At 38.5% G+C, this 21,708-nt stretch overlaps 1 protein-coding gene across 8 annotated transcripts in view; it reads left to right on the forward strand.

Annotated features, from left to right (window-relative positions):
• Window positions 1-21,708, forward strand: part of A1CF (APOBEC1 complementation factor) — a 75,752-nt gene that overhangs the window by 37,458 nt on the left and 16,586 nt on the right. For all 8 annotated transcript variants that reach the window (XM_021072458.2, XM_021072461.2, XM_005671251.4 and 5 more), the window contains 4 exons: window positions 4,203-4,337; window positions 6,378-6,508; window positions 12,099-12,337; window positions 19,020-19,184. In XM_021072458.2, coding sequence (XP_020928117.1) covers window positions 4,203-4,337; window positions 6,378-6,508; window positions 12,099-12,337; window positions 19,020-19,184 — 670 coding nt within the window. The remainder of the gene's footprint in view (window positions 1-4,202; window positions 4,338-6,377; window positions 6,509-12,098; window positions 12,338-19,019; window positions 19,185-21,708) is intronic.

Here is a 21,708-nt window from a genome sequence, read left to right on the forward strand (position 1 = left end):
GTGTGACGCACAACATACAGAATGATGAGGCTGGGAAGCCTGAGAAGCAAAGTCATCATGACTGTTGAAGAGTATGTATGTCCAATTCACCAGGTTGAGAATCAAAGGTCCTTTAGCCTGGAGTTTTCTGCAATAAATTAAACCAATGTAACTTTAAGAAAGTCACATAGTATCTCTGGACTCCATTTTCTCATCTGTAAAATGAACATAATGGGCTAAAATAAAAAACAAGGAAAAATAATGTTGTCACTACAAACGTAGACTCAGGATTCAAATTCTGTCTTTGTCACATACTGTTTGTATGTCTTCAGGCACATTCTGCACCTTAGATGTCTCACCTACAAAATAAAAATTATAGTATCATCCTCACATGTTTGTTGAGAAGATTAGATGGATTAATACATGGAAAGCACTTGGCCCAGTATCTGATTCTGGGTTGGCTGTTGTTTTAGCTGTTCTTTCTTGCTGATGTTACTATTATGTGCAAACAATGGAAGTAAACTCTGACTGAGAAAAGCAGAAAGGGAGGAAAGGAGTTTAAGCAGAAAAGGAGTTTACTAAAAGGGTACTAGTTTACAGAAAATTTTGGATTTGGAAAACTAGATTCAAGAATAAGCTTTTAGAAATGAAACCCCAAACCACACCACAAATCTGGTATGATGAGAAAATGTATCCTCCACCATGGAGGGCTCAACATTAAATTTACCACCTTGACAATCTCTGCACTAGGACCTAATTTTGCTTTATTAGAACCAATGACTGCCCCAGAGTTGCAAGGGGCAGTAGGAAAGCAAGCATGGCATTTTTAGCTCCTGTAGGAAAAAGGCAGTTTTGTCCAGATTTCCCAGATATATAAAAAAGATCAGATGCCACATGGCCAAAAGTAACTGTCTATGTGTCCTTCGTGCTAAGATGTATAACTTAGAACCATTTATTAAAGATTGGATGGTTTTATCCAAGGTCAAGAAGATGGTATATAAAATTTCTTAAAGACTCTTTAAGGCTTAAAGTATCTGTGACAGAAGGGATTTCCAAATATTCTTAACAAATAAACTGAGTGACTAGATAGGTTCAGGATCCAGTATTTAAATTAAGGCCACTGGAGTTATAGTTAGAATTAAGTCTTTAATTTTTAATTTACGTACTTGAAAGTTTTCACCTCTTGATGTATGGCTAGAGAGAATAAATGTTTTCCAAGTTCTGGATTGGAAAAATCACAGATCCCAGAATTTAATGAATATTTTCTCATGGTAAACAAAAACCTTTACTCTTTCTCTCTCAACTAGTAATACATCTGTGCTGCTGAGGGGAATACACCCCACAAGAAGAACATCGATCAGGAGAGGAAAGAACAATTATAACTGGGCTTTATCTATTTTAAACTCCTCAACTATAAAAATAGTGCCTAAAATACCAGCAATCCAGCTCCCAACCATCCTTTATGAGTGATGAACAACTATTCTAGCCCCATAACTATTGCCCAGGGCATCTTAAATGGGCCTGGACCTCCAGCACTGCATTCCAAGCCCAGTGAATTTTTCACAGGAGAAATCTCTCTTAGGGTCTAAACTTCATGGCGTCTCTGCGCCAGTCAGACTCTTGGTCATCCCCCAAAATATTCTTGGTGAATTTATTCCAAGTGTTTATAGAAACAACAGAAAGAATTAATTATCTCTCCTACCTAATTATTTTGGCTCATGAATAGATGGCTCCTCCTATGCATAAAATATGCATGAAATAGTTTGGTGATGTTTTTAGTAATTAGAGAAAGAAAGTTGAGGGAAATCATTAAAGGTCAATCCTATTCCTATTTATTTTCAAGCTATCAGACAAAGCTGGTCAAAACAGAAATTCTGGAATAGCCACTTTACTATTATGCAATAAAAAAAAGCTTAGTTTCCTCAACCTGAAGAGTAAAAATATTGCAAAGTTTATCCTAAAGGTATTCCAATAATACTGAATAGTATATCTCCAGACATTTAATTTCTACAGAAATGGGATCAGCATCAACCAAGTGGTGACAGTCGGTCCAAAGAAGTGGACTGTAGTATCTCAATAGAAATATGCCTCTCTGTAAGCAATAGGTATGAGATTTGTGTAATAAAATGACTGGAAATTGGAAAGGATTTAAATGCAGCAGAGAGTGAGCCTGATAATTTTTTCATAAATAAGTACTTAAAAATATGAATCTATTATGAGGGATTAGACTTCTATGCAATACAACAGAATGGAGTAGGAATTAAGCTGATGGACTCTGAAACCAGATTGCCTGGCTTCCAATCACGACTTCTCCACTTCCTAACCACGTGATCTTGGCAAATTACTTCAACAATGTGGGCTTCAAGGTCTTCTGTAAAATGAGGATAGTAATAGTCTTTAACCCATGATATTGTTTGAGAATTAGAACAGTGTCTGACATGGAGTGCTATGTAAGTATGTGTTAAGTAAATAAAATTTCATACTATATCTCTGAAAATATTAAATTCATCTTAAGGAAATTCTTGGTTGAGATATAGCTCACTGAGCAATTCTTCAGGTTATTTCCCTATAAGTAGAAAACACTTCATTTCTCAGATTTCTCAGTGAAAGTTTTTTGGCTGGATAATCCTGCAAGAATATATGTGAGGAAAAAAATATATAATAACACTTGAGGCAAATATTTGAGCATTTAGAAAAATGAAAAGCACTATTTGTTTGAAGGAAAAAGTAATCAAGCAAGGTAGAACACCCATATGACCTCTTTTAAATTTACATATGATTAGATCATGAGGAATTTGAAAAGTTATTGCACTTACATCATTTAAATACCATGATCCAAAAAGCCTTTGTGGTACTACTCATAAAATAATTGAGAAAGTCTCAAATTAGCATAAAGATTTAACAGTGAAACTAGAAGTTGCCTAACTTTGATCTTGAACAAACAAATATCATGCAAAACAATGTCTTAACTAATGTGTTTTAAAAATATATGTAGAAAAATATTTTGGAAAAAATATGTGGGAAAGGCAGATAACAATAACTACTACTGCATATGCATAGAGTGATGCACTGGAAAATTTTTCTTTTTACTTTATACATTGTATCATTGTATGATGTAAAACTTTTTAGCAGTTATACTTGCACAGGTTAGTAATGAATACTGATATTTAGTCCCTTATGTTTTCCTTTCTCCAAAAAAATCACAATAAAGTATATTAACAAAGAGTTTGGCTATGCCAAAGTAGAAAGTAATTATCCTTCTTGAGCAAATGAACTATTTCAGCTCGATCGTGGTGGATTAGGCCTATCTTTCACTTTGCGGCCCTTGAAGTTACTTTTAGGTCATTAACTTTCAGAAAAATAAAGACAGCAGTGCAAAGTACCAGTGCAGCTCCTCCCGTCAAAGGACTTTGAATTTACCAAGGGTCTGTTACTACAAAGAAAAAAAATACAAGCTGATTCTATTTGGACTCAGAACAGCATTGTTCCCCACAGAGATCCAACATTAGTAAACACCTCTCACCATCTTGTCAGCTTTGAAGATGGATTGAAATCCTTCACTGGCTACCCCCCAAATTAGCCAGGTTGCTCCTTCAAATGTTAACCTCCAGATGTTTCTTTTTAGGGGCTCATATTGCCTTACTTGGCACCTGAAACAGTCTAAATCCAGGGAGGCAAGAAGAGCATTAATAATTACTGAATGTATATCACATGCCAAACTTGTGCCATGCATATTGATGCATCACCTCCTATAATCAAAAGCTGATATTATCCCCCCTTTGTATATGAAGACACTGAGGTTTTGAGAAATCAAGTCATTTGCCCAAAGCCCCACAGCTGGTGGGCCATGGAGCCAAGCCATCCAGCACCAGAACCCTCATAGACGTCAACATTAAATCAGAAGCCTAGATTCAAATTATAGTCCAATCCTTTGATGACCAGGCACTAGTGAGTTTGAATGGCAATCAGAAAATACTAACAACCCCTTACATTTGTCCAGCACTTTACAAGTTTTCACAGCTTTTCTGCAGCAAGTCACTGAAGCACACAGAGCATGGTATCAAAATCCACATAAAAGAGACCTCGGTTTTTATAGTCTGACTAGTCAATTGTTCCTTGTCAATAAGTATCTTTGTTATGATTTCTGAAAATGATGGAGGAACTCAAACTAAAGATGCTATTGTTCTCTTCTCTCCTTCATGCCATCCACATGGGATTTGCAGGAAAACGGACAAAGAAAATATGGTGGTCCCCCACCTGGCTGGGATGCTGCACCCCCAGAAAGGGGCTGTGAGATTTTTATTGGAAAACTTCCCCGAGACCTTTTCGAAGATGAACTTATACCATTATGTGAAAAAGTGAGTCGAACCATAATTTTTTAATCTCTCTCAAGGAAAAATTCTACTCTTCACCTTTCTTTCCCTCTTGTTCTTCCTGGTCAATGATGGTTTCTCTTCCAATTGCCATTTCTCAATCATGGACAAAGGTAAAACCTTCCTAGCTGTTGGTGATTGTCCTCCTAATTATCACTGGCTTGAAGCAGATCTTTGTCCTGTTCCTGACAGCTGAAATTACTTTTGCTAATGACTAAAACCTATATTTCAATCCCCTGATTCCACTGGCCTGGCGATCTTACTGCAAACTCTATGTGTCTTTCAAGCTAGAATACTACTACAAAAACCTGTGTTAAATAAGGTATTGCTTCAACCTGAAATGTTAATATGATTTTATAATGTTTTCACCTTAAAAAGTGTGTCTATTTGTCATGGCTCAAATGTATGCCTATACATATTGACCCAGAATGAAATTTCCTTCTAGAAACTTGAATTTGTCCTCCCTAATGAATCAAGATTATTAACACAATTTCTCAAAGTCATTATATGATTGGGAAATAAACATCCTCAGTTTTAATTCCAAATGATATTTTGCTACTAAACCCAAAGTTACAAAATACAAAATTAACATTTTTGATGATTTACCAAGTAGTGTTTAGAATAATCACATTTCTAGAAAACTTAGTAAAAATGAAAGTCTAGGAGTTCCCATCTGGCGCAGAGGAAATGAATCAGATTAGGAACCATGAGGTTGCAGGTTTGATCCCTAGCCTCGCTCAGGGGGTTAAGGATCTCCTGTTGCCGTGAGCTGTGGTGTAGGTCGCAGATGCAGCTCAAATCCTGCATTGCTGTGGCTCTGGCATAGGCTAGTGACTACAGCTCCAATTGGACCCCTGGCCTGGGAACCTCTATATGCCGCAGGTGTGGCCCTAAAAAGACAAAAAGAAAAAAAGTCTGTTTCTTTCCCTTAATGCAAAAATCAGATGTGTGTGTGTGTAACTCAGCCTTAGATTCAGAACTGCTATTAGTTTTACACAACCAACCTCACTTGGCATGTGCACAAATTATGAAGACTTAATCCAATCTTATATACTGAACATGAAAATGAGCTCCAAGAAACACTTAAAATGCAGACCTGAAACACACTTGAACCCTTTCCTAATGAGCCCAGAGAAAACAGGTGTCCATCATGGAGTGCCTTGGGGTGGTGTGGGAAAAGGTGAGCTGGAGGGTAGCCACCACTGAGGTAATAGCACCTGCCTCTTCTCCCTACATGTGTCCCTCATTTATGTGGGCCACTCTTATTACAGCAGCCAGCAATACTCAATCATTGTGTCTGGGTTATAGAGAACGGTTGGGGTAGCAAGAGGAAATACTATAAAACCAAAGCAGAGGAGTGATGGTGAGAGGCATAGACTGAATGCCCTCCTGCCATGGAGGTCCTGGCCCTGGATCAGTTATACTAAGACTAGTGTTCATCTTCAGTCTAAGGATGAAAAAAAACAGGGTTACCCAGACTGTCCACTGAAATATGCCTTCTGTGTTCACCTTTATGCCATGTCATGGTGGGTGTAAAAGACAGCTAAGAAATCAGTTTCACAAGGTTCCAAAGGAGTGTTCCTGGTTTGGGTTTTAAACATCAGTGGTAGAGTATAACCAAGTAAAGATAAAACTACGGAGACTTCAGAGTCCGGTGCAGAGGGCAAGGACAAATCTATCAAGAAATTGTACTTCTGATGACGAGTGTTTTTTTGTCCCCAACGCATTGTATAAATCCCCAGATAATTGTGTGATGAAAGGTCACTTGCTCTATCAAAAACATATCCTGGCAAGTCAGGCTAAAGTGTCACTTGTACACGTTTTCTTTATTTATCTTGACTTTGCCCGTAAGTCAGATAAAAGATCTGAACCCAGCATGAAAATATGCAAACCATTCCACACGGGATGCAAATGACAAATGTGGTAGAGACAGACTTCAGAAAATATTGTATGTGCACGTGTATGTGTTCATTTGAAAGTACAGATGTGTAAATACGAATTCTCTCTTTTTTAAATTACTTGTAGATTGGTAAAATTTATGAAATGAGAATGATGATGGATTTTAATGGCAACAATAGAGGATATGCGTTTGTAACTTTCTCAAATAAACAGGAAGCCAAGAATGCAATCAAGCAACTTAATAATTATGAAATTAGGTAAGATCCATCTCTTCTAGATTAAAGGTAAATCAAACAATGTATCTTTATCTGTTCTATCTATTCTAAGTTTATTTAGTATAGTATATGCAAAAGACAGTCAAAATCAAAAATAAAAGGTTAGTTCTTTTCCTTGGAAATCAATTTAACAAAATATTTAATCAGCATTATATAAGTTCTGCGAAATGTTCAAACAAATGATTCATTCATTTATCCATTTCATAAATATGTGCTAGGCACTGTTCAAAATATTACAAGTATCAAGGTACAGTAAGCAAATGGATGTATAAGAGTATTTAAAATTGAACCCAGGAAATGGGAGTTCCCATTGGTAGCTCAGCAGAAAAGAATCTGACTAGCATCTATGAAGATGCAGGTTCGATCCCTGGCCTCGCTCATTGGGCTAAGGATCCGGAATTACAATGAGCTGTGATGTAGGTCACAGATGCAGCTTGGATCTGGCTTTGCTGTGGCTGTGGGATAGGCCAGCAGCTACAGCTCTGATTCAACCCCTAGCCTGGGAACCTCCATATGCCATGGGTGTGTCCCTAAAGAGATGATAAAATAAAATAAATACTATAAAATAAAATGAAACCTGGAAATGAGATAAAGTTGTATATGGCGGTTGCTACTCTAACTTGGTATATTTAGGAAAATACCCTTCTGGAAAGTAAAATTTCATCTGAAACTTGGATGAAAATAATCCTCCATGAACATCAGAACTGGAGGAAGATTATTTCAGAGGAAGAAAGCAGAGCAAGTTCAAAGATCTCAAAATGAGAACAAGCATGTGTTAGAGGGACAGAAAAAAAAAAAAATAACCTATGTTTGGAACAGAGTAAAGAGAGGAAGATTGAAGGCACTACAGTTTGCAGAGCCTTATACTCCATGACTAAGAATTTGGATTTTATTCTAATAAAAAGGGGAAATCATAGGAGGATTTTAGTTGGATTCATGCTTTTTAAAACATGACTCTGGCTATTGAGTGAACAATGGACTGAAGCAGGATAAGGACTGAAAGAGGAAGGCAGTTTGAAGGCCACTCTGGTTTAGAACTAGACAGGGGATGACAGTGGCTACACAAAGGGCTTAGTGGTAAAGGTGGTTAAATAGAGTCAGATTTGGGATATATTTTGGCAGTTGAATAGACAAAACTGCGTAAATATCGGATTTGGATTGTGAGTGATTTTACAATTCAGGGAAGAAAATTAGGATTTTGGTCTAAGGATCTGTGGATTTAACAGTGTCATTGAGATGGAAAAGGCTGGGGAAAAAGCAGGACACATAAGAGTTCTGTTTAGAGCAATCTGTATTTGAGATGCACATTAGACTCCCCAGGGGAGATGCTGAGGAAGTGACTGTATGATATAAGAGTTTGGAGAATGGTCACAGTTAGAACAGACTTTTGGAGTTCAGCCAAATACAGGCAATATTTAAAACCATGAGATTAGCAGAGGGTTCCAGAACATAACTGACCCTATACAATCAATAACTGGTATTATAAACTGGCAACAGGACCAGCTTTATGAAGTCGTCTGAGTTCTAAAATCTTCACTTTGAGAAGGAACTGCCGTAAATTTTTTCTTAAGGAAGCCCAGGGCTACATGCAAGAAAGAATAGTGTGTTAGATGAAAAAGCAACAGTTTGGGGTCAGACAGGCTCCAGCTGTCAAGTGCCAAAAAGTGACTTGACCTTTCAGAGCCACAATTTCCTCATCAGTAAGGTAGGAATAATTGTATTTCATAGGTTTGTGGTGAGGATGTTATCAAGATTCTTAAATGTTCAGCCCATGTTTGGAGCATAGTAATAGGTCAATAAATTATAGAATTCTTACATATTAGCATATTTATTAATTCTAAGATGCAGTTTTTCAGGTATATTTCCTTTCTATAACAGAGTTGCACCTTGAAATTAATGGAATCTTAAATTTGATTAATGCAAAGAGAGCAGCTTTCCTACATTTATTTTTCTCTCACTTCCCATAGGCTCAAAATAAGTCATGCATGATCCTTGTAATCCTGTAAGTCAATCAATTTATTGGGTCATTTTTCTTAAACCTTTTAGCCATAGAAAAGATTCACTGGATTTAGCAACTACTAGTAGCCTAGCCATTCAGTCCCTAGGTTGGATTCTGAAACAGAGTCTTGGGGGAAAAAACAAACATAAAGGAGGCCTCCCTCTCACATATGGTGCTATGGATGCAAAAGAGCTCTGATATGTGGAGAATTTTTTGGTATGAGAATCAGATCTGAGGTCTACCTCCTTTGGACAAATCCTTTGACTTCTTTGAGCATCAGTTTTAATACTATCACCTGATCACACAGGTATTCCAAACATCCATCATATGAAATAATATATGCTAAATTGGGCTGTAAAAACTTTAAGATATATTATAATTATGTTTTTAAAATTAGAAGATTCTCCATTCCTTGGTTTTTCATGGAATCTAGACATCTTAAGAGTAAGATGTCCCAGTAACAATCCCAAAATAGCTTTTATGTTGAGATGGATATAGAATGGCTATGTAGGAAATCAACGCATTGTTACTCACTGGACCCTGTCAATACTTTTTGAAAATAGGGTATGAACAATGAACACAATCCACTGAAAAAATAACTGTGCTCTGTGAATTTCAGTGTCTTCCTCTATAAAATAGAGATAAAAACATACCTTCCTCATAGGAGGAATTAAGAAAAATAAAGGAGATCCTGCATGTAAAGCTCAGTGCCTGACACATATCAGATGGTCTATAAATGTTTGCTGCTGGTTATAGTGATGGCGGGATGAGGGAGAGAAGGAAGAGGAGAAAGATGACAAAGCATTTGGGAAGAGAAAGTTGGTGGCCAAAATGCCAAAGTTCAGGTTAGATGCCAGAAGCAAGGTGCAGGCACAGAGTGACTTTAAATTTTATTATTATTATTATTATTATTGGCTTTTTAGGGCTGAACCAGCAACATATGGAAGATCCCAGGCTAGGGGTCGAATCAGAGTTACAGCTGCTGGCCTACACCATAGCCACTGCCACATGGGATCCGAGCCATGTCTGCCACCTACACCACAGCTCAAGGCAGCACCAGATCCTTAACCCACTGAGTGAGGCTAGGGATTGAACCCATGTCCTCATGGATAATGATGGGGTTTGTTACCACTGAGACAGGACAAGAAGTCCTAAATTTTAAGGCGTAGGATGAATGGAATGTGAAATAGAAGAGACACCCCAGAGACAACCTCACCTAATTCTACTCTGCCTTGGATCAGTCCTGCCAAAGAAAGAACCTTCCCAGTAGAGTAGAGAACAATCCTTGGTTTGCGTTCAGCCACTATTTCTCAGAGGATAGATAAGATTCTTATCTGGAAAAGACCCACAATTGTCATATCATCCTCCTCATCATCAAATATTCACTGAGCATCATCTAAATGCTTGGCTCCTAGAGACATTAAAGTTGTGCCTTCAGCTTTTGAGAGAGAGATTTTCGTCTCCAAGCAATTCTGGGAACGGTGCCTGACAAACCACACACATTTAAATTACAGGATACAGAGGCTCCAGGCTCCCCCTACTGGTCATTGATAGCTGACCCGTCCTGTAACTATCAAAAATATAATCTCTAAATAAATATCTTGAAAAAAAGGTTAAAAAAAAACAACCCTCGAAAATCACTTTATCAATCCTTCCCTCCACCCACACACAAAAAATAAATAAATAAAATTAAAAAAATAAAAACACACACACATATTCCCAGGTCAGTATTCACCAAATGGGGAGGGACCTGTCCCAGATATAATATGTGGTCCTTGGGTCTCCATCAGAGCATAGAAGACACCAGGACAGTGGCTCAACCCTGGTCAGAATAGCTGCCACATAACTGAGAGGCATTATTTCCAAAGAATCAGAACAATCACCCCATCACATGGCCAAGTGCTTATTACTCATGATAAATGAACAGTTTCTGTTAAGAGAACTTCACTCACTTTGCTTTGTAACAAAAGTCACATGGCCTAATCCACAATGCACAAAAACAGCAAAGAAAAAAGTAATAAAAAAGTTCAAGCCATTCCTTCATTACCCTATTGCCCAAAGGTAATCGCTATGCTGATTTTTCATAGTCTTTCTAGATTTTCTATATGGTTTTAATCAAAATGGCCTTCTTACAGACTCATTTTATAGCCTTAAAAAAAAAAACAAAAAAACCAAAAAAAAAAAAACAGGAGCAAAGTGCGAACTGGTTTTCTTTTTTAACCAGGAAATATTCTCCTATGTAACTAAGTTTAATGGCTACAAAGCATTCTGTTATGAACACTCATCTTTTATTTACCAGTGAATCTCAGCCAGAAGCAGTATTGTCCTCCCAATGGGACATGGAGAAAGGTGAAGAAGAATTTTGGGATGACAGGGGGTGGCCACTGACACTTAGTGGGCAAGAACCAGGGATGACAAAATTACCATAGCATACAATGAGGAAATATTCAGTCCCAGAGTCAATGTCATCTCAGCTGAGATACATTAAACTATTCCTATATGATGGAATATTTTGCTCATTTTCAACTACCTTACACAAAAATGCTGGTACTCATTTCTATTTCTAAAGACACCATCCAGAAGGCCATTATTTGGCAAAAGGTTATACACACTTGGGACTCGGGTTGATACATTTTGCCAAATGCCCCCCAGAAAAGTTGAACCAATCTACACCCGGCCAATGAAGGTATCTATCAACTCACTAATAAGCAACACTGTACAGTGGAAGAAACAGGGATTGAACTGAGTCCAGAGACCAATTTCATCTCTTAAAAAATCTTAAGCAGGAGTTCTCCTTGTGGCTCAGTGGTAACAAGCCCGACTAGTATCCATGAGGACGCGGGTTCAATCCCTGGTCTCACTCAGTGGGTTAAAAGATCTGGCATTGTGGTGAGCTGTGGTGTAGGTCTTGGACAAGGCTTGGATCTGCTGTTGCTATGGCTGTGGCTTAGACCAGAGGCTACAGTTCCAATTCACCCTCCTTGCCTGGGAACTTCCATATGTTGTAGGTGTGTCCCAAAAGAAAACAAACAAACAAACAAAAAACAAAATTTCAGCAAGTCAGTTCCTTAGAGTCTCAAGTTCTTCAACTGTAAAATGGAAATGATACCTATTCTGCCAATCTCAAGCCTCCCTGTATCAGTCGAATAAGATAACACATGGAAATCTGTTCTATATAAGGAACTATCCTGAATAGTGATCATGTCAGAATAGCTTCTCTATGTGGTTGGAAAAGAAAGGAATCATCAGAGTTGCAATCTCAGATACCTCCAGCGCAAGTTACATGAGTAGATTGGGCCAGGTGGGAAAACCTGCATCTAGTCTAAAAACAGCAGATGCTGCTCAGATTCAAATACTTTTTTTTTTTTTTTTTTTTTAAAGCAGAGCAGGTTGACAGAGCTTCCATTTCTCAGAAGCAGCTCCAACTCTCCAAAACCAGTTTCAACACTAAGATGAACAAACATTCCACATCTGCAGTCTTTATCAGGTCCAGGGCCATATCTGTTCAATTACCATCTAAAACCTTAATCACACAAGGATTCTCACCCATCAAAATGCCTATTCTTTTGGCAGAAATGGGCGTCTCTTAGGGGTTTGTGCCAGTGTGGACAACTGCCGATTGTTTGTTGGAGGGATCCCGAAAACCAAAAAGAGAGAAGAAATCTTATCAGAAATGAAAAAGGTCACGGAAGGAGTTGTGGATGTCATCGTCTACCCCAGTGCGGCAGATAAAACCAAAAACCGGGGTTTTGCCTTTGTGGAGTACGAGAGTCATCGGGCAGCTGCCATGGCCCGGAGGAAGCTTCTACCAGGTTTGCGCCCCTTCCTCATAGAAGAGGCTTCTCCACTCTGTCCCAGCTGCCTTAGGCTGCTGTGCTCCGTATCAAGGCCAGCAAAACTCGTTGCTCCTTTTTTTTTGCTCTTTATATATAGTTAGATTTTAAACTCTTCATCCTTCCTATTAATCTCAAGGTTGGCTCAGTTCCCTGAAGTTTTCACAGCGTGGGTTCTGAAGATTATTCATTCTGTGCATCAAGTCCAATGTACATGCACAGGAGAAATATGGAACTCGAAGCTATAACAATTCTGTACTGAATCCTTAAATTGAAGAATCTTCTTAAAAGTAAATTTAGCAATCAACAGTTATCTTTATACATAGTTTTTCTTATCAGGCTTATTAGAAATAAAATGTTATCCATTACAATGTAGGAATAATAAATCCTGCAAGTGATCCATTATCCTTATTCACAATTAAATGATTTTTTTTTTTTTTTTGTCTTTTTAGGGCTGCACCCACAGCATATGGAAGTTACCAGGTTAAGGGTCAAATTGGAGCTACACCTGCCAGCTTACACCAGATCTGAGCCGCCCATGTGACCTACACTGCAGCTCACAGCAACACTGGATCCTTAACCCATTGAGCAAGGTCAGGGATTGAACCTGCATCCTCCTAGTTGGATTTATTAACGCTGAGCCACAATGGGAATTCCATAAATGATATTTTTATTATTATTACCTAGTTTCTAATAATTTCTGTCCAATTTTAGGAACTAGGATCATAGCTTTTTATAGCAAGTTGCCTTATTTAGGTGCTGCAAACATAATAACAAAAACAAACACCGCGTTTAGAAGACTCCACGAAGACACTTCCCCAGTCAGGACAACTGAGGAAAAATTGTTGAAAGTCCTCAGCTCCTTCAAATAGCCACCAAAATGTACACAAAGATGGTGTTAAAATGAATATTAAAATGATAAGGATTTCAATCATGATAGATTGAACCCATTTGAAATCAACTCTTCCCTTAAGCACCAGAATTAAAAACACAGGAAAGCGAAACAGCAATAAAAACACCTAGATTTATGCTGCCATTTTATACATTCTTCAAAATAAAACCAATAGAATTGGCCCCCTATAAATTTTCAAAATGGAACAATGGCTTCTGAGCTTGGTGAATATGTTTTAGTATTTTCATGAGGGCAGCTTACAGTGGAAAAAATTTGACATAGCCCCCCCACATTGCTGAATCTATTAGAGAGGTGTCTATTTTTCATATCCAATAAATTTTCTGCCTGTATAATGGTATGGTTATAAAACACAGGAAATAGAAATTTTACAAAGATTTGGGAAGATGAAGGTAATATTTAAAATTTCAACAGTAAAAACTGGGTGTTCTAAGAGGTGGGTATTTTCCTTGTCGAAGCTTCCATTCGCCCTTTCTTCACCACCCAGCGGTCATGTCCTCTGACTTACAGGTGTGTAGAATCACTAAAACTCCTCACCTGTGTACCTAGCCACTCAGTGGCCTGAACTTAATAGTTCACAATCCTCTTCAACACCAACAATTCTGCTATCTCAGAGTCTCTCATATCCATCTTGCGCTCAGGCCGCCGCTGTAGGCCAAACACAAGTATTCCCAATCTTATTTTTCCAGAGTCTCCCAGCCTCTGCTTTCTCTGTGATGCACCCCACCCTCTGCCTACTCCATCCTGAACAGTTACCATCAGATTACTGTTCCCCAAATATCACATCATCCTTTCTACAAGTTCTTCCAAATAGTAGGAATTTAATCTCTCCTTGTTGATAGGCTTAATAAGGTTATTCACCCATTAATTCAAAAATACTCATCAGGAGTTCCCGGCATGGCTCATCGGAAATGAATCTGACTAGTATCCATGAGGATGTAGGTTCGATCACTGGCCTTGCTCAGTGGGTTAAAGATCCAGCATTGCCGTGAGCTGTGGTGTACATTGCAGGTGCAGCTAGGATCTGGCATGGCTGTGCCTGTGGCTGTGGTGTAGACCAGCAGCTGCAGCTCCAATTCGACCCCTGACCCGGGAACCTCTATACACCACAGATGCAGCCCTAAAAAAAAAAAGACAAAAAGAAGAAAAATATTTCATTGACTTGTTGATGCATGTGAGATAAAGCATAAACCTCTGAGCCTGTCATTCAAATGCTTTCATTCAGGGCCCCAGTCTTTTCAGCCATATTTTTACTTTCTATTCCCCACCCCCCTCCAAAAAAATCCTCTTTTCTATAAGGACAAACTCCTCCATGTCCTAGGCAATGACATGCTCATTTCTTTTTATTACAAGATACTGATTAGAGTTCCCTGTGCCATGTAGTTCCTCTCTGTTGGCTATTTTCCATATAGTCGTGTTTATCTGTTAATCTCAAATTCCCAATTGATCCCTCCCTCCCTGCCTCCTTTGGTAACAATGTTTGTTTTCTACATCTATGCATCTCTTTTGTAGATAAGTTTTGTAAATAAGTCTGTTTTATAAATAAGTTCATTTGTATGGTATTTTAGATTCCCCATATAAGTGATAGCCTATGGTACTGGTCTTTCTCTGATTTACTTCACTAGTTCATTTGGTATGATAATCTCTAGGTCCATTCATGTTGCTCCAAATAGCACTGCTTCATTTTTTTACGGCTGAGTAATATTCCATTGAATATATGTACCACATTGTCTTTTATCAATTCCTCTGATGATGGACACTGAGGTTGCTTCCATCATTTTTGTATCCTCTATTCCTAAAGTCGTATCCCTACTAGAATGACATACTCCCTCCCCCTCTCTACTGACGCATGGCATTCAAAGCCCCAGGTCAGCCCCAACTTCATTGAGAAACTAGGTTCCACCATTTCAGCCCACATTCATAACTTACCTCCTTCAGTGCCTATAAAAACAGATATATATCATATGATCGTTTGGGAGATGGGGGAGGATGCTAGTGCAAGAGGGTCCAAAACAGGAGAAGGAGTTGCCAGGGGCCAGATAATCAATGTTCTTAAGGAACTGCAACTTCCCTCAGCTTCCCTTCTTAAATAAATAAATAAATAAATAAATAAATAGCACATTAACCCACAGAAAGAGCTTCTGTCTTTACCTGAGATGAGCTGACCAGGCCAGGCAGGGCTGAGTGGCTAGTCTGTAAGAATTCTCAAGCACTGTGTTACGCTTCCACCCAAGAATCTGAATTTCTCTTAGGGCTTCTCTGCCCACGATGCAGCAATGTATAGGGTGCCTCACTCTCCCCAGGGATTGCCCATCTTCACCACAATCTGAGGCAGCCCTCCTTGCCTGCGGCCCTTTAAGTTGGTCCCAGCTGAGTTTCAGTCAGCTGGATTTCTGTCAGACTGCCTTGTCAGCAGACTAACAAGATGAGGCACAAAGGCGAATGAGCCAGCCAGAGCAAACTGTTTTCTTTCTACTCAAGTCTGAGAGTAAAATCCGTTACAGACCTAGACATCCTACGTGATACTCCCCCATAGATTAAACAATAACACAGGATTTCGGTAATGGGCAATTCTCTGGAGAGTCTAATTTGAAAGAGAAAGGAGATCTTTAAGAAACATGATAAGCAAGGACCACAAGAAGCTTTTGCTTCTTAATCGATCCAGACTTGGAGACAGAGAGAAAATTGTCGAAAGTGGTATACTGGCTCCCCCACCACCTACCTCATCTAACAGTGGCAGCTCCCTCTTGACATTGCATCTTTGCTGAGGTGAAAAATGGAACGTCATTGCTCCCAGTTCAGAGATCACCAAAGCATTCTAAGGATGCTCGGAAAAAAGCCCCACCCATGATTTTCAATTTTAATCTCCATTAGAATCACTTGAAGGGCTTGTTAAAGCCCACTACCAGAGTTCCTGATTCAGTAGATCTGCTGTGGGGGTCTGACTAGTTGCATTTATAACAAATTCCCAGGATGCAACTGCTCCTGAGACCATGAGTTTGAGATTTGGTCATCTAAATCAAGGATTATCCATGGTGGGCTATAAACCTGAATCACCTGAGGAGGATTTTAAATAACACCAGTACCCAAATCAACTTCTAATCAATTGAATCTTCCTCTCTAGGGTGTATTATCAGGGCACTAATATTTTAATTTTCCCAGATAATTCTACTGTATAGCCAAACTTTGTGATCCACTGCTAAATATACCATTGACTAATGATACTAGCCATTTGCCTACGTGGGAGGTAGATAGGAACATCTGGGGAATCACCCAGTAGGGAAACACTTATTAGGCATCTATACATTACTTCTAAATGTCAAGGGAGAGTCAAAAAATAAGACCTAATTTGAGTGTGTGGCACCATTCACATCAGACTCAAAGAATACATATTTTGAGGAAATTATTCATACCAAAAAACAGGCAGAAACTTATCAAGAGGAAAGTACATTATTGAATTATTTAAAAGTGATAAACTTCCCTCCTTTCATCCTCTTCTTTTGTCGTCACAGCAACCTAATACGTAAATATTTTTATTATCCCAATTTTATGTGGAGGAATATGATGCTTAGAAAGGTGGTTTCCTAACCAGGAGCATTGATCTGATATTTAAACTCATCTAACTTCAAAGCTCATGTTCCCAGATAGCTCTCCAACACTGACTCTCACAGGGATATTGATGGAACGTGCTGTTTCCTGCGCCACTTTTCATTTCTATTCACTTTAGCCTTTTGCAGATCTTCAGGCCTGTGAATCACCCACTGTGGTCCCAGCCTGAGAAGACAAAACCAATGGGCTAGAACAGTGTTCTCAATTTTGGCTGAATTAACTGAGGTGCTTTTAAAAACCCTGAGACTTAGACAACTTATATCAGAATTGGGAAGCAGAGTCCAGGGGTCAGTGATGAGATTTAACAGCCAACTCCTAGGAAAAAAATCAAACGCTCTGATTTGTAGCATTTGCAGATACTAACATTGCCACTGTAGCTGATTTCAAGCTACCAAGATGACATGCATTGTCTGACAAACTTCTGAAAACGTAACAGTCTAATCTTGCAGGTAGAAAGGAAGTGGGCTCAACACACTACTGACAGAAACTATATTTTTAAAAACTCTTCTAATGTGGAGCCAAGGTTGAGAAGCGCTGCTACAGAAACCAGAGTCACCTGGGAGCCTTAGGGATCTGGGGATGAGACCCTTGGCAAAGTCAATGGAAAGCTTAGAAAAGGAAGGAAATGGAAGGAAAGAGAAGGAAGATGTAGAAGAAAAGTGGAGGTGGGGGAGAGAGTAGTGGAGAAAATTATCCTCTGGGCAGAACAAGGTAGCTGGCCATCTGGCATAGCAGGAGCCAGCACCCCACCCCCCAAATTCACTAACTCATTAGGATACGTCTATTCTTTGTTTGTATTTTAGAATATCAATGCCACAGATGCTTTGGCTAACCACTTTTTAAGGACTAAAAAGATGCTTTTTTTGATTTAAAGTAATTGCCTCTCATGTGTAATAATTAAACAGCTAAACCCTCACCAATACTGAGAATTTCTGATTTTCTTCTCTTCAACCTTTTTATTGCTTCCAGGGTATAACTTGTTCTGAAACAATAAAAAATAAACATGATTTCTGATCAAATTTAGAAATTGAATTGACCCTCACCTTCCTCTTATCACTTCAACATGGACCAGCAATGGGTAGGGGGTACCGGTGTTGAGTAACAAGAAAACCAAAGAGAGCAGTGGAGAGTGAAATAGAGCTGGGCAAGTGACTGTGAGAAGGAACAGAGTGTAAGACACTCAATAAATTTCAATTATAGGAATGCAAAAATATATGCAGTCATGGATAACAACTACCCTTTTTTTCTCTTTTTAGGGCCACACCTGCAGCATATCTAAGTTCCCAGGCTAGAGGTCTACCACAGCCACAGCAAGCCAGATCCGAGCCACATCTCCTATCTACACCACAGTTCATGGCCACACCGGATCCTTAACCCACTGAGGGAGGCCAGGGATCAAACCTACATCCTCAGGGATACTAGTCAGGTTCTTAACCCACTGCACCACAACAGGAGCTCCACAACTACCCCTTTAAGATAAGTTCAATTTCTCATCATAGACTCTTGAACTGCCCTTGGCCTTAATTTGGAAAAAAAAATAATAACTTTTTTCCAGATTCCTGAGTTGTCCATGTTCTGACAAAAAGAGAACTAGGTGAGAATAGAATTGATCAGAGCTCTGACCAAGAGTAAGGGACAGAGAACAAACGAGGTGTACCTGAGCCCTAATCACTCTTCACATGCTACATTTTTTGGACAGCTCAGTGGTGGCACCTGGCTACACAGATTCCAATAGCAGCTGATATACTTTCTAATGACCTTTCTAATGCTTCCTGAAGTCAGACTTTATGAGCTCTAAATCCATTATTTTCCCCTCTCCCTTTTTTGCCATCTTCCACCCTGTGAGAACTGTTCTAAGACCCAAGTATGAGCACCACTGTCTCATTTCTGTTCCATTTCAAACCACATTCTAGTTCCCCTTATACCCAATCATTATAATACACCACTTGTCATATAGGACTCCCTTCTAGCCAGTTCTTATTTGGAATGTCTCAAAATCAATAATCACCTTTTTAAATATTTGTCTTCTTGTTCAACCAAATCCTCAAGAGTCAATTCAACTGAAAAGACCATTAGTGTAAACTGACATGATATTGTCCTGATTTCTGTATAATTAATCATACTTGTGATCCTTTTCAACAGGAAGAATTCAGTTATGGGGACATCCTATTGCAGTAGACTGGGCAGAACCAGAAGTGGAAGTTGATGAAGATACAATGTCTTCAGTGAAAATACTGTATGTAAGAAACCTCATGCTGTCTACCTCTGAAGAGATGATTGAGAAGGAATTCAACAATATTAAACCAGGTGGGACATCCCAGACAAGATTACTTTTTCAAAATGTACTTTAAAAACACTGATGCTTGGGATGACTTCCCATAACTTTAAATAGGATAGTTTTCATTTATTATTCTCATAATTGCCTACAGACTACTAAAACTATATTCCTACCTTTGAATTAGAAAATAGGGACGTAAAGTCCTATAACATTTATCAATACTCTAAGTTTACATTTTTCTGTGGGATTACTTAATGAATACCTATTTCCTCCACTAAGCTATAAATTCCATGAGTTCTTTTTGTTTCTACTGTCTCCTCAGCCCCTGTCTCTGTGCCTGGGACAAAGTAGGTGCTCATATTTGCTGTGTTAATGAATGCATAGCCATAACTCTATGTCTAATGCAGGTTTCTCAACCTCAGTACTCTTGATATTTTTGGCTAAAAAATTCTTGGTTGTTGGGTTCTGTCTTCTGCATTCCAGGATGTTTAGCAGCATCTCAGGCTAACATGTAATAACCAAAAATGTCTCTAGACACTTTCATGTCTGGAAGGACAAATTGGCCCCAGCTGAGAACCACTGGTCTAGTGGAATATGACTGTGACTTTAGGTATATATGTAAAGAGGTGACAGTTCTAGGAAACTAATATGGGTGAAGAGAAAGGAAAAGGAAGATGAAGGAGAATAATTAGTTGCTGCTCATCTTAATACTTTTCATTATCAATTTTTTTAACCCATAAGATTGACTCCATATCTTTTTTCTCACATAGAAACTGCAACACTGCAACAAGTAAAGCACTTTAAGAAACAATGTTCAAACAAGCATTTCCCAAAACCAGTTCTGCAGAACTGGTTAGCAAAGGCTGGAAAGGTAGAGGTCCTCACTGTCCCACTTTTTAAGTCTTAATTACCAAGACACACCATGAGGTTGTCACAATAATTACCCTGTTTGACACTGCAGGAATAAAGAGACCATGTTGGAAGTTCAGTTAATTACATGTCCCACGGTTCATGGTCTCAAATGCCTGCATTTATTTTCTCAGCTTAGCCAGACACTTTTGCTCTGTAAAACCACTATCACAAGAAATCAAGGGTTGGATGCTGAGGGGAGAAAGAAGAGAATTACATTGTTTTTAAATTATCCTTGCATCAGAGCCCTGCCATCATTCCATAGGAAAACAGCCGTTACCCATTGAACAATATGGTAGAGTAGAAATTCTAATTGCCTTTGTGACCTTGAATCTAAGAGAATAGATAGCTTAACTTTGACAGGGAGAGGGGAAAAGGAGAGGACTTTTCTCCTCTTCTGATCCTTCCTGGCATAGAGTCCCATCCTAAGTTGTCTCTGCAAACTAAGCTTAGAGAAAAACTTGGTCTCTCAAGTTACATCCAAGTGAATATAACTAAAGAGGATAATTTGAATGCTAAACTAACAAGTTAATGTTAAACAAGTTTCCATCGTACCTTGACTCCAAGCAAATGTTCTATTTTTAAAATTGAGTAAGCAATGACATTTTAGCAATAAAATATAAAATATAAAGCTCAGCCCTCTTAGAGCTCCCACTGTGACTCAGTGGGTTAAGAAGCCAATTAGTATCCATGAGGATGCGGGTTCAATCCCTGGCCTTGCTCAGTAGGTTAAAGGATCCAGAGTTTCCACGACCTTTGGTGTGGGTTGCAGACATGGCTCAGATCTGGTGTTGCTGTGGCTATAGCATGTAGGCCGGCAGCTTCAGCTCTGATTCAAGTCTTAGCCTGGGAACTTCCATATGCTGCAGGTGTAGCCATAGAAAAAATTAAACAAATAAATAAATGAATAAATAAAAAAACCATCTTGGAAGAACTCTATTTTTACACATTACCATCAACATATACAGCAATCCTTCTACATAAAAATAGGTTAGGTTCATTTGTCATTTTTTATTGCACAAATAAAACAAACATTGCAAATATTTATAAATACTAGAGAATATAAATTAAAATATGAAAGTCCACTTTCTTCTCCCCAACTTTTCTCCCCATTCCTGAAGTACCCCCTTCTAAGAGTCTGATCTTTATCCTTCCTAGTCTGTGTATGTGTGTGTGTATTTATACTTTTGTGCACATGTATATCGGTTGGGATTTTAAAAATCATAAATGCTATGGTATTGTATTTATTATTTTCTAACTTTTTAAATTTAAAAAAAAGGTCTTGAATCTTTCCATGTAAGTATATATAGGCCTGTTCATTCTCTTTAAATACTCCTTTGTGTTATTTAATATGAACATACCAAATTTAATTACTTCATGATAATTGATACTAAGTTGTTTTTTTTTTTTTTTCTGTTTTAACTGACTGGTGTAATGTCTTTACGCACGATCGTTTTACATATGTGTGAATGCTTCCATAAAAGGCATACCTCAAGGTAGAATTAGTGGATATCTACACCGTTTCCAAGCTTTAGGTATTATGAACAGTATGGGAAGGAACAATCTTGGTTCTCTGATGTTCTCTCAGAAACTTAATTTAAAGCTTAATCAAAAGAATGAGGTAAGTAGGTGGGAGATCTGAGT

The sequence above is a fragment of the Sus scrofa genome, chromosome 14, assembly GCF_054392235.1.
Source record: "Sus scrofa isolate SSC_HxYL_T2T_F1_AM1 chromosome 14, Sscrofa_HxYL_maternal_Yorkshire_Landrace_v2.0, whole genome shotgun sequence".
NCBI lineage: Eukaryota > Metazoa > Chordata > Mammalia > Artiodactyla > Suidae > Sus > Sus scrofa.